Genomic DNA, 12,605 nt, shown 5'->3' with positions numbered 1-12,605 from the left:
ATAAAAGCTACTCTTAACTACTGGATCATTATTAGTGTTAAAACTAAACACATGGGGGTAGAATGCTGTGTGGGTTAGGAATAAAAAAAGAAAGAAAAAAACAAAACACCCTGAATTCAAATCCCAAACCCATTATGCAGAACAAGCTACTGGATTTAGGATCAGTGTATTCAGGTGTGAGACCTGGCTCTGCCACAGATTACCTATGTGACCTGGGATAAGTAACTCTCCTTCTCTCGACGTCAGTGTCCTCATCAGCAAAATGAGGAGACTGAGTAATCATTCAGATTCTTTTTTTTTCTAAATCTAACAGCCTCACTGTTAGATGTAATTTCACGCCGTTCTCATCTTCTCTGGCCTCAGTTTGCCCATCTGTAAAATGACACACAGGTGTCGAGAAGCCCCTTTCTGGGGCAGGGCAGGCCCAGGGTGTGCAGATCCCAGCGCCCCTCCAGCCTCCTCACAGCAGGTCCTGGCCGTGGTTGTTTAGCTCAGACTGGGTGCTGAGTGTGTGACCTGGGTTACTTGTCCACACAGAGTCGTACTCAGAGTCCCCTTCTGAGTTGTACAGGGGCACCTTTCCCCTCTACCTCCAATGACAGAAATATTGAAAAGAATGACCAACAATGACTACCATGTCTGCTATTAACAAAGGTGACAGAGGGCCTAGTGCAGGGACGTCAAACTCATTTTCACTGGGGGCCACATTAGCCTCGCGGTTGCCTTCAAAGGGAAAGGCCGAATGTAATTTTAGGATTGTATACATGTAACTACTCTTTAACTAGGGGCAAGGAGCTTAGGCGGAAACAAGGGAGAAACAAGGTGCCAGGAAGGATAAAACAAGGTGGAGGGCCGGATTCGGCCTGCAGGCCTTGTGTTTGCCACCGGTGGCCTACTGTGAATAACCCTCTTCAGGAATGACTTATTAATAAATACAGTAAAAAATAATGCATTCCAGTGGCAATGTGCAACAATTTACCTTCTGATTAAGGGTATATATAACACAATTATGAAAAATCCTGCTTAAATTCACTGAGATCCTTTTAATCATTACTTTCTTTAGTTCCTCTTTTGAAGCATTGACCTCAGTCTCTATAATTTGCACAGCTCTTTGGCTTACATTGTCTTACTTGACTCCTCACAAAAAGCTCAGGGAGTAGAAGCAAGTCAAGCATTATTTACCCCAATTTTCCCACCAGCAAATGGGGCCCAAGGGCATGTGCAGAGCTGGCCATGGTGCAGAGTTCAAGTTACGGAAGAGATGGGATTAGACATCAGAGAGCCTGGCTATCCCCACCAGCACCTCTCCCAGGTAGCCCTGGTTCCAACGGCCCTACAGCCACCCTTGTCCTGAGGGGAAGTTCCAGCAGGGTTTTCAGCCAGCCTTCTCCTCCATCCAGCAGGCTGTGGGTGCTGATTGTCTTGGAGATGGCCAACATTTCCAGGCTGTTCTGTCTTGAGCAGGTGGGATCACAGACTAAGTTAGAGGCAAGGACTTCTCCAAGTGAAGTGTGTGGGACCACCTGGTGGCTAAACGCCCAAGGAGTCTTGTTAGACATGCTTTGGAATCTGTGCTCAAAGTTTTCCCTCATCATCCAAACCAAAGTAGCTGATCTAGACTAACATATTACTATAGTCAGTACCGTTTTCATAGATACTAGACAAGAACTTGTTTATCACATTATTTAATTGTCTCTTTCTCCACCTCAGAATGTAAATTCCATGAGGATAGGGACTTTGTTAGCCTGGTTTATTGCCAAACCCCGGTTTCCTAGAACCCAAAGGCCCCCACAGTACGAGGTCAGTAAATATTTATCGAATTGAATGTGCAGTAAAGTTTGAAAACACTGTGGTCATACACCACTCCTTCGTTTTACACTAGGGAAACTGAGGCCCACTGCGTTAGTGACTGCTGCTGAGGTGATAACGGGCAGCACCAGGGCCAGAATAAAATCTCAGACCTCCGGAGTCTCAGTCAGGGGTTGGTTCAACTCCGCCCAAAACAATTCTGTTGAAAAAACGAAATCCACTTGAAAGAAAAGACATTTCCTGCCCATAAATACCCAGTTTCAGGGGTTTGGCCGGGTTGGGGGCTGGTAATTCCGTTCCCTCTTCCTAGGCGCCCCCTGCTTCCAAGGGTTAAGGACCCGCCTTCCGGAATGGGCGTCAAACACACCTCCCGGCAGTGTCCCCAGGGTTGGCGGGGAGGAGCTGAGCACAGCTCGCGGAGGTGAGGGCGGTTCGCCCAAGGTCACCGGAGCGGGGCCTGGAGGGGCCAAACCCGTGGGGTGCCAGGGGATGGGGCGACCTCGGCGCGTCTTCGGGGTAGATGGGCACCCCCTCCATCATCCTGTAAGTCGAAGATGACATTAATGGTTCCTTTCCCCGAACCTGGTGCACTCAACCTGGAGAGCACGAGCAGGCCCGGCCAGCCGCGTGGCTCGCTCCCATGTGCTCCACCTGCGGCCGCTCTCAAGTGTTGGCCCTTTAAGACACCTCCCCCTTTTCACCCCGCCCCCCCCGTATCTTCACCCTCCCTCCTTCCCCCCCCGCCCCGCCGAATTGCATCAGGCACGTGCTCGCCCCCGTCGGATCTGAGCACCCCTCACCCCCTAGTCTGGGAGGTGCTCAGAGGAATCGGAGGCGAGGGGCGGGGCGAGAGGCGGGCCCACGAGGCCGTGAGCGCGCGCGTCCGCCCGCCCGTCGACCAGAGTCGGCCCCGGCGGGCGCGCCCCCGCTGCGCCGTCCCTCCCCTGGCCCGCCGCGTCGCGAGGCGCGCGCCCGCCCGCCGCCTGCCGCGGATCGCGTGGTCGGCTCGGCTCGCCGCGCCTCTCCCCCGTCCGTCCATATTGCAGTAGCCCCCGAGCCGGGAAGCTCGGGCCGTCCCGGCGGCGGGGGGGAGGGAGGGACGGGACGAGAAGCCCGCCAGGCTCCGGGTGGGGTTGCCTTCCTAGAAACGGGCGGGGGGGGACGCGCGCCAAGGAGGCCTGGACCGCAGAGTGGGGGGCCTTCCTCCCCCCCCCGCCCCGCCAGCGGGCCTCGGATCTACAGCGGCTGCATCCGACCGGGAGGGAGGCCGCGCCTAGCGTGAACCCCGACCCTTAGCAGGGACTGGGTCCCAGCGCCGCGGAGGAAGGCGTCGCGGGCGCTCTGAGAGCCAAGTTCGAGGCGGGGGAGGCCGCCTCTGTCGCGCCCGGCTTCTCCGGGGGGGCGGGCGCGCAGATGGCCACTCAGGTGGAGCCGCTGCTGCCGGGAGGCGCCCCGCTCTTGCAGGCCGAAGAGCACGGGCTGATGAGGAAGAAGCCGCCGCCGCCTGAGGGCAAGGGCGAACCCGGGGCGAACGACATCGGAGGGGGGGAGCCGGACAGCAGTGGCCGCAGACTTCGGCCGCCTTGCGCCAAGCCACACAAGGAGGGTACCGGGCAGCTGGAGCGCGAGAGCCCGCGGCCTCCTCAGCCGCCCAGCGCCGAGGGCCTGGCCTTCAGCGACGGGGAGGAGGGCGGTGAGCCGGGCGCTGCCGGAGGAGTGGCCGCGGGCGCCGGGCGCCGGGACTTCGTGGAGGCCCCTCCGCCCAAGGTGAACCCGTGGACTAAGAACACGCTGCCGCCGGTCGTAGCCGCTGTGAACGGACAGTCCCCTCCAGGTGGGTCTCCCTGCTTGCTATCCTGGGTACCGGGGCCTCTCTTCCGGGGACGGAGACATCCCCTCCCCCAGCGGCCTCCAGGGCCCGGGGGTCCGCCGCTGATCGTGGTGACTCGGGAATTTTTTTAAATATTGCTTCTTGGCTAATTTGGGTCGGTGAACACTTCTCCCAGACACACTGGAGAACCTGCCCCTGCCGGGGGACCCGGCCTCCGGGAGGACCCAGCGGTTAGTGGGCAACGGCGTGGTCCGGGCCTACCCCGCCGGGAGCGGGTGGGCGCTGGTTTCGGTGCAAAGGGCCTTCGATCCCACCTCGTGTTGGCGTGAGAGACGCTTTCCAGCCTAAACCTTCCTCGGGAAGCCACCTCTTGCCCACTCTGCCCCACGATCCCCGTTTTGGTTAGCATTGCGATCGTCCCCATGTTGTAAATGTTTAATGAGCATATGTCATGGGCAGCAAAGCGCCGGCGATGAGTTCATACCGACCAGAAGGGTTCGGGATTTAAAAGTTAACAACTTTTGTTCTCGAGTAGATAATGCCAGGCGGTAGAATCGCCATTGGCGACGGATTGAGGGGTCGGTTACGGAGAGAATGGGAAGAGGAAACCCAACGTGTCATTGAATTCGGTGGTTTCCCTCTCCGATCCGGGGGACCTTCCGCTTTGAGAGGGGGCGGGATGGCGAGTGTGCGGGGAATCCGGTTAAGGGGTTGGCGGAAAATGTGAGGCGAGTGAGGGGTCTAGCGGCGGCTTGAGGGGCGTGCGGCGGCAGAGGGAGTGGCCGGGCTGGGCGGGCGGGTGACAGTTGGGCGCCATGCGCCGCCGGCCCGCGGGCTGCTCGCGGCCGCTCAGCCTGTGCGTTCGGTGCCCGCCGCCGCGCTGGGGGTGGAAGGCCGCTGCGGGCCGGCGGCGCGGTCGGGAGTGTGCGTGTGCGCGAGTGTGAGTGCGCGGCCCCCCTTCCCGGCATTCCTCCGCAGCCGGGACAACGTGGTGCCTCCCCGCGCGGGGAGCGGCATGTGACCCGCGGTCCCCGCGCTCTCCCTCGATTTTTTGGTCCTTTTGGGCCGGGTCTCAGGGGAGGTGGGGGTGCAGGAAATCCCAAAGGAGCTTTGTCAGCATGGGGAGGGAGGCCGTAGAGAATATGGAGGCTCATCTGGGCCTCCCTTTGCCGAGAATAGACCGTCGGCTGGGTTTGGAGCGCGCCCTCTCTCCCCCTTTGCCGGCGCGTAGGGGCATAAGGCGTCTGGATTCTTTGGTTTGGGGTCCTTTTGAAGTGGGCCAGTATCAAAACCCGATTGTAGTTAGAAGGGTGGCCTGTGGCCATAGCCCTAGTGCTTTTTCAAAACTCCTCCCCTTCTGCAGTCGCTGGTTGGGGCTGACTGGTTTAAACCATCAAAATGGGGAAAGTTGCAGAGGGAAGCTTAATTCCTTCACTTTCAAGGGAGTAGGATCACTCGTAGCCCTAGGAAAGCCAGAACAGCTAATTCTGAACATGGCGTGTTGCAATTTTTATTTCTTTTAAGGTTGCTTCATTTGGAGGAGGGGACATTTGGGGTTTACTAAAGTACCTCAAACCGGGTTCTCTTCCTTCTGTTCTGCCCTTCCCCCTTTTCCCTTCCAGAGCCCTCTTATGCAAAGGGCAGTGCTGAAACCTCCATTTTCTTGCATATCCCTCCTGATCCACCCACAGAGGGAGGGAAAGCAACTAAGACACTCTTTGGTCCTTCCCCCTCTTTAAACTCAAAGGGGTATAATCATCCCCAGGAGAGAGCACTCCTCAGAAGTTTAAATGGGGCTACTTACTCTGGCTGCTGCTGCTGCTTAGCCAATGGTGAACCTGCCTTGTGGGTTTTAAATCAGCCATGACATCAGGTGGTATTGGGTGCCTGAGCTGGTATTTTGTGCAAGTCCAGGGGCCCTTGATAGGGTGCGTCACTGGGGTTATTGATCGTGGGAAGAAGACAGCTTGGCTGACATCTCACCTTTTCTCTGAGCGGAGAAACCAGCTTGCTTGCCCAGAGCAAAATTCTGAGTCGGATAGATTTGTTCTGTTCTTGTTTTTGTTTTTGTTTTTTCCCCCTAGAATCTTAAGGCAAGAAAGTGTCTTGTCTACTCATTGATTTTGAAATTTTGGAGTAGTCTTAGACTAACTGAATTAATTCAGTGGCTTCCGTTTAATCTGTAGTTAGGGCTTGGATGCTTTTAGAGGGGAGAATTTCATGATTGACTTGTCTGTCTGGTAAGGTTAGATAGTCCTTTCTTTTAGTCGACATGGATCTCTAAGGCCCCTTTCCAGCCCTGATTTTATTTGCAGCTTGGACAGGTTTAAATGTGATACCAGTGCAGTGGTGGTCTTGGGAATTTTTGTGTTCTGTGATGCATATGTTTTTGGGAGTCTACAGAAATGAGTGCCTCATAAGCAAGCAAAAAGCTTTCCAAAGCTTAGTGCAAATGCCTATTTTTAGCTCTCCTTTTGGCTCAGATGCTAGTGTTTTAGTTCTTTAGGGGACACATGCAGTAACTAGTAATAAAAGATGTTTTTTGATATTCCCCTCTTGCTTGTGGGATTCTTTATTCTGGCTTAAGCCTCCACGTCTTACATTTGTAGTTTGGAATCTTGGGATTTGCATTTTCGCTTTTTTTATTTCCCTCCCTGAGAATATTTTGAAAATGTTTACTTTTTTTTTTCTTTTCCTAGCCACAACTCTTTTAGTATAAGGACATCTTAGTTAAAAGAAGAAATGATGGTTCTAGGGTCAAACCACATGGGTTCAAACGCCAGCTCTTACCACTTGCTAGCTAGCTGTGCCTCCTTGAGCAAGTTCCTTACCCGTTGTGTGCCTCAGCTTCCCCATTTGAATATAGGGATTAAATAATGGTTTATTTGCCTCTTGGGTCTGTTGTGAGCATTCGCCGTGATACGTGTAGAGCATTTAGCCCAGTGCCTGATGTATGGTAGCAGCTACACCATGTCTGGGACACTGAGACTGGGGGACTTTCCGAGACTCTTTCCTGGGTCTCTTGTTTTTTTCCCTGTAAAAGGAGGAGGTTGGAGAATGTAGTAATACTTTCCTTTTCTGATATTGTGTTGGTACTCCATGAAATATATGGGATCATCTTCCTAAAAGGGAATCTTGCTTATCTGCACACATAAAGAACATGGTATGGATAATCAATCTTAAATGTTGGTTACCCAAAGAATTGGCTATTTTTGCTTTAAAATGTGGCGTGATGACTGCTTTAAAAGTCAGTTTTAACTTGTTTATTTGCCTTTCGTTAAGTTTACCTGTTGAGGGAGTGCACACGTGCTCTCGGCTGTGGGAAAGGCCGGTCTGACTGAAGGGAAGGCTCACTGAGGTTGAGCGCACGTGCAGTGGGCTGAGCCTCTGAGAGTGTGTCGTTGCTGCCTGCTTCCACTCAGCCCCTGGTGGGGAGTCAGGGGCTTGGTCGTGTGGCAGCTCTGACTTACACTGACCAGTGCTGCAGTCTTCTTGATTTCTCTTTAAAGGAAAGTTGGGGGCAGGTTCTAAGACTTGAGTGTTTCTGTTCTGGGCATCACTTTTCTCTGTGTCCCTGGCAGTATAGCAGCTGATGGCACAAAATAAAAAAGGGTTATAATCTCAGTTAGCCCATGGCAACCCCAGGGATCCTCCACCCCACTGAACTGGCCTCAGATAAACTTCTACGTCCTTTCTCTACTTTCCTTCCTGGGGTTGGGCCCTTCCTCAGGTCCCCCCCACCCCATGGCACTAGGTGAGGCATCTGTGGAACTGGGCCTCAGTCTTCACACAGTGAAGACCTCACAGCCTCAGACCTACTTCAGCCTCCAGTTCTCCCTTCCCCACCACTACAAGTAGCCTGGAATGCAAGTAAGAGCTCTGCTCTGGAATCACGTAGTCTGCACTTTTGAGCCCCAGCTTTGCTGCTTTTGCTGCTGCTGCTTTTTCTGTATTATAATTGCCGTGTAATATTATGTCAGTTTCAGGTGTACAACATAATGATCGTATATTTGTATATATGTTCAGCTTTGTGTTTAATTTGCTGTGCAATCTTGGGTGAATTGCTCGGCCTCTCTGAGCTACTGTTACTCTCAAAATGAGAATGATAGTTATTATTTCAGAAGGTCATGAGAATTAGAGAAGATACTTATAAAGCCCTTCGCATAGTGCCAAGCACAGAGTATCTGTTGAGTGCTACCTATTTTATAATTACTCTTTTAAAATTGTTACAGTAAGTGATCACCATTATTAGGATCCGTTTGTTCCATTTCTGATTCTGCTCAGGACCAGCTTTGTGGAAACCACCAACCCCCATGCTTTCTCTGTTTCTTTTGTAAAATGACCGAATTGTGTTAGGTCTAGATGTCGTCAAAGTTTTTTGAGTGTCAAAAAAAACTAAAAAAAAAAACCAAAAAAAACACAAAAAAAACAACCCTCTCCCCACAAAAGAAAGAAACCAAAATAGAGTTCTTTTGTACATGTGTGTGTTTGTATCTGCTGTAGTGGGTAAAACTCCAATTTCGAATCCCAGCTCTGTGGGAGCTGGCTGGAGTGACTCCTGGCTTCAGGAACCTAGACCACGCACTTGATGGGGCATGTATCAGACACGGCGGAACAGCCAGGCAGTATGTGCCTTACAGCGCTGTAGCGGCAAGTGCACGACACTGTCTGAAAATTGCCCCCCACCAAGTAAAAACTGAACCCACACCTAATAGAACAATAGATCTGTGGGGAGAGAGGGACAAGCTGATTGTGAGGAAGCAGTTATCCTGTTCCTGAATGGGAGAAATTCTACAGCACAGATTCCTTTATCAGCCAGTAAATGGCATTTTTCAAAACGGAACGGTTACAGATGAAAAGAGTGCAGATATCAATCAGATGTACTGTGTGGATCTTGTTTGGGTCCTGTTTGAAGAGACTGGTTATAAGGAGACATTTTGGTGACAGTTGAGGAAATCTGATCATTTTAAGTTAATTAAAGAATGAATTGTCAGAGGCATATGATTGTTTTTTGTTTGTTTTAAACTCCGTAACTGGTTGTATTATACACTTCTGACTAGGAACTGCTGGGTTAGCCTAGATAAGTGAGGGCTTAAAGCTCTTTTCGTGTAGTTCAAATTACTTTCTCTTGGTAGCTCAGTTGGTTGGAGCGGCGTCCCGATGTGCCAGGGTTGTGGGTTCTGTCCCCAAGCACGGTACACACAAGAAACTACCAATGAATGTATAGATAAGTGGAACAAATCAGTGTTTTTCTCACTCTCTCCCCTCCCTTCCTCTTTGGCTAAAAATCAATAAAAAACAATTTTTTAAAAAACGAATGCATACAATTAGGGCATCCTCTGAAGGGGAAAGGTGGGGGAAGGTCTTCATTCAGAACCGTCAGCTCCCCTGCCCCTCCTCCTTCTGGGCAGGGAGTTTGGGTTTTACACTAGATGGAAGGTGAGCGCCTGCTAGGGAGGGAAAGGTTAGGGGTGGTTAGGAGGTTGTTCCAGGCCCTTGGGAGCTGGTGGGTAGTCTAAGCCATCTTGAACTCTGACTCTCCCAAGAGGCAGAGGCTCTTGGATGACCCACCCCATCTGCAGTGGGACCTAGGCAAGAATAAGCATTTTATAGCTGTTACTCAGCACTGTTTCTCTCCCTTTGGGAAGTGGGTAGGGAGGGAAGGAGGAGCAGTCCTGAAACCACAAAAACCTCTATAAAATGGAGAGCTTGGCAGATGGGAGTGCCCCTGTTTGCAAAATCCAAGACAAGCTGAAAGGGGGTAATTAGAGTTTTGGGGCCTCGAGAAGGTTCACAGGTGCCTCAGTCTGGGCTCATGAACCTCCCTGGCTGGTCCAGAGTAACCCAAGGGAGTAGCCAGGAGAGAGGACAGCCTTGCCTTGCTGAGAGTTCGTGATAAGAAATAAATTTTGGTGCCTAATGTAAGTATAGAAAGCAACGGGGTAAAGCAGCAAAGAAAGTGGGTGATGGGATTTAACCCACAGGATGGTCCGAGTAGCTGTCTCTGTTCTCACTTAGTGACCTTAGACAGAGGCTTGCCTGCCTGTGTTTTTCTTTTTCACAGAATGGGACTAACCCCTATGCTGAGGTGGCTTTGAGAATCAAATTGATACTGAGTGGGGGGTAGCCCAGTTCATTGTTAAAATGTCCCACACACGTGTGAGTGGTTTATACTCTGGAAGCTGCATTCCAAAGCACCTGTTCCGGGTTATCCGTGGCTTTCCTAAGTGAGGATGGATAGTCAGGAGTTAGCTTAATTTTCAAGTAGTTCTATTTATAATAGTTACCAGGACCACCTGGCCAACTTCTTCAGGCATGTAAGTTAGGAAATCTCCCTTAGGAAGTCCAGAATCCAAAGGACAGTCCTGGCACGGTGCCATTTTTTGGCTGTGCCTTTGGACTGTCAAAGCCCTAAGTGGGTGGGTGGGTGGGTGTGCAGTGAGGAGTGTGGGCCTTGATTGATGAATTTTGTAAAGCTAGCCATGTAAAGGTCACGTACGGTGGGGGCTGCCCCATCCTAGTTTGGGGCACTGTTAGTAACCCAGATGACCCCTCTGTCAGAAGCTTTGTGTACAGGGTGCTTTGTAGTCACCTTCCAGAATTCTGGTGGCAACCACCATACCCTCCCAACATAATGTACCTCGAGGTAGCCTTTTTTCATCCCTGCTTTAAAGTTAGGGTGTGAGCTGCTCAGAGGAACTGAAGTCCCACGGTGGCTGGGAGCCACCTGGGTGAAAGGTCCACCTGGGCTCTGTATGGTTTTTGCTTTCTTTGTCACACACGCTAGCTTATTGAAACTTTTGATCACCCTGAGGTTAATAATAGTGATACCACAGTTACCTTCACTGGGTGCTTCCCACGTTCTGCTCCATGTAATCTGAGCAGGCGATCTTTTTATACCCACTTCACAGTTGAGGAAAGTGCCCCCAAATATATTTGGCTGCCACAGGAGGTACTGAATTCCTTGACGTGGTGATAGTATTTAAAGTTTGGGTGGCAGTTTGCTCTAGGGCTCTGCAGCTGCAAATTTGCAGAGCGCTTCCCTAGATCTGTTCTTCAGGAAACACCGAGGTAGGGGCTGGGCCCCAGAATCCAGGGGGAAACAAGACAGGTTGCTGCCTTGATTGGGCTCACATCTCGGAGCCACAAGTGGGCACCTTCCACCTTATCTCCTCAGGCCCAGGCCAGCCTACTGACAGGTTTCGGCCTTGAATTTTTAAAAAAAAATCACATTCATTCATTCATTCATTCACTCATTTGTTCACTCATTTGTTTATTTTTAGAGAGAAAAAAGGGAGGAAGAGGGAGAGAAACAATCAAAATGAAAGAGGAACATCAGTGGGTTGCCTCTCATACGAATCCCAACCGGGAACTAAACCCACAACCCAGGCATGTGCCCTGACCAGGAATCGAACTGGCAACCTTTTCATTTTGCAGGATGACACCCCACCAACTGAGCAATACCGGTACTGGCTAAGGGCAAATCACCTATATTTTAAAATCAAGAGAATTTATCTGGAAACCTGGAGATTTGCAGCTTCTCTTTAAAGAGCTGGACTCTGAATATATCCTGCCCCCACCCCACCCCAAAAAAAGCTATTGAATTGTATTTTTTTTCAAAGATTTTAATTTATTTTTAGAGAGAGGGGAAGGGAAGGAGAAAGACGGAGAGAAACATCAATGTGTGGTTGCCTCTCCAGTGCCCCCTAGTGGGGATGTGGCCCACAACCCAGGCCTGTGCCCTGACTGGGAATCGAACCAGTGACCCTTTGGTTCACAGGCCTGTGTTCAATCCACTGAGCTACACCAGCCAGGGCTGGATTATATATATTAAATGGGTGAGAAGCATAGTACATGAATTATATTAATATAGCTGTTACAGAAAAAAAATAAGACCTGGCCACACTGAGCCTCTGTCCAGTGGTGGGGCATAGCCTCCCTTTAGACGAGGATGCCAGCATAAGGCTTGCAGGCTCAGACTTTGTATGTTTTGTTGTACAAAGGAGAGAGGACAGTGCCTTTCCAGTCTACAAGCTGAAGGAGCATAGTCTGGGAGAAGAGTTTGAGAAGAAAGGGCAGAAACTGCAGTTCCTAGAGGGGACTCCTTACCCGCTGAGGTTGATGGGGAGACATGACCCCTCTGGGCACTGTGGCCTAAGGCCCTGGAGCAGCAGTAACAAGCTGTCTGAGAGCTCAGGTATGGGCTGCCAGGGAAACTGGGTTTTGTGGGACCCCAGGGAGCTGCTGCTCCCTTCGCCCATCTGTGAAGTGGGTATAGTGTCTTTGATCTCAGTTTCTAAGGTCCCTTCTAGCTCAGACACCCTGTTAGATACGAGACCAGCTAAGGCAGATGTTACTATGTCTTGGGGTAGGAAGGGGAAAGATCCTGGCTAGAGGCCTGTGCATCATGGTCCTGCTTTTTAGGCAGTGGACCTCATTGGATCGTTCTGTTCTCTCTGGGGACCACAGACACTGGAGAGAGGCCTCTCCCCGGCAGAGCTGCTCCTCGGAGTTCTTGGTGTGACCCTGTAGGGGTCAGGTGGAGACTCTGGGCAGGAAACTGGCGACCAGTCCTCTAGTACAGGCTGTTTGGCTTGCTTGCTAAGACACCGTGGGCGACTTAATGAACCTTTTTTGGACTCCTGTCCCTCTGTCCCTCTACTGAAAATGAAGGTGGTGGAGCCAGAAGACCTTCTGTGGTCCCTTCCCACTAGGATTAAGTTTGCTGTATCAAATTGGAGAGATCAAGATTGCAGCTGGTAACAAATATTTCATCTAAAGGGGGTTGTTTTCCCTTTAGAGGTCATCCGGAGAGGTTGGCCAAGGCTGTGGGATTCTTCTGCCTGGGCGTGAGGCATTCCGACCTGGGCTGGAAAACGCTGGGCTAGGGTGAGCTGCCCCAGAAGTTTGTGGGTGCCCTCAGCAGTGTGGAGAGACAGCGGGGACCCATCTCTGGGAATATCAT

The 12,605-nt window shown here is 51.3% G+C and overlaps 1 protein-coding gene across 8 annotated transcripts in view; it reads left to right on the top strand.

Moving 5' to 3' along the window:
* The window catches only part of LARP1 (La ribonucleoprotein 1, translational regulator), a 79,309-nt gene that overhangs the window by 24,177 nt on the left and 42,527 nt on the right, over nucleotides 1-12,605 (top strand). For 2 of the 8 annotated variants that reach the window (XM_045820667.1, XM_045820652.1), the window contains exon 1: nucleotides 2,784-3,643. The exons of 2 other annotated variants lie outside the window; for them this stretch is intronic. In XM_045820667.1, the coding sequence (XP_045676623.1) occupies nucleotides 3,223-3,643 (421 nt within the window). In that variant the 5' untranslated portion in view covers nucleotides 2,784-3,222. Of the gene's footprint in view, nucleotides 1-2,234; nucleotides 2,353-2,782; nucleotides 3,644-12,605 lie in introns of those variants that run through there. 4 more of the 8 variants (XM_045820678.1, XM_045820663.1, XM_045820642.1 and 1 more) reach the window with 4 other exon arrangements.

This window comes from Phyllostomus hastatus, unplaced genomic scaffold, assembly GCF_019186645.2.
Source record: "Phyllostomus hastatus isolate PE091 unplaced genomic scaffold, TTU_PhHast_1.1 phas_contig_150, whole genome shotgun sequence".
Classification (NCBI taxonomy): Eukaryota; Metazoa; Chordata; class Mammalia; order Chiroptera; family Phyllostomidae; genus Phyllostomus; species Phyllostomus hastatus.
This window is presented reverse-complemented; position numbering and strand designations above follow the sequence as displayed.